At 69.8% G+C, this 232-nt stretch overlaps 1 protein-coding gene across 1 annotated transcript in view; it reads right to left on the reverse strand.

The window, feature by feature from the left end:
- Positions 1-232, reverse strand: part of POLD1 (polymerase (DNA directed), delta 1, catalytic subunit) — a 31,185-nt gene that overhangs the window by 547 nt on the left and 30,406 nt on the right. The window contains exon 22 of the mRNA XM_015563999.1: positions 184-230. Within this exon, the coding sequence (XP_015419485.1) occupies positions 184-230 (47 nt within the window). The remainder of the gene's footprint in view (positions 1-183; positions 231-232) is intronic.

Consider the following 232-nt stretch of genomic DNA (forward strand, 5'->3'; position numbering starts at 1 on the left):
CTCCCCACCCCGACCCCTGGGAGGGCTGGGTGTGCATGGCCCGTTTTGCAGCCATGACACTGAGGTCAGGGGACTCTGCAGCCAGAAGGGAAGTGGGGGTGGGGCTGCTTGAGACCCCGGAGTTGGGGCCCAGCTCCCCAGGCCTGGGGGGCATGGAGGGACCCGGGGCCACGGGCTGCGCACCTGGTGCAGATGACGTCCTCGTGCAGGCTGCCCTGACAGCGCTGGCACT

The sequence above is a fragment of the Myotis davidii genome, unplaced genomic scaffold (assembly GCF_000327345.1).
Source record: "Myotis davidii unplaced genomic scaffold, ASM32734v1 scaffold358, whole genome shotgun sequence".
NCBI lineage: Eukaryota > Metazoa > Chordata > Mammalia > Chiroptera > Vespertilionidae > Myotis > Myotis davidii.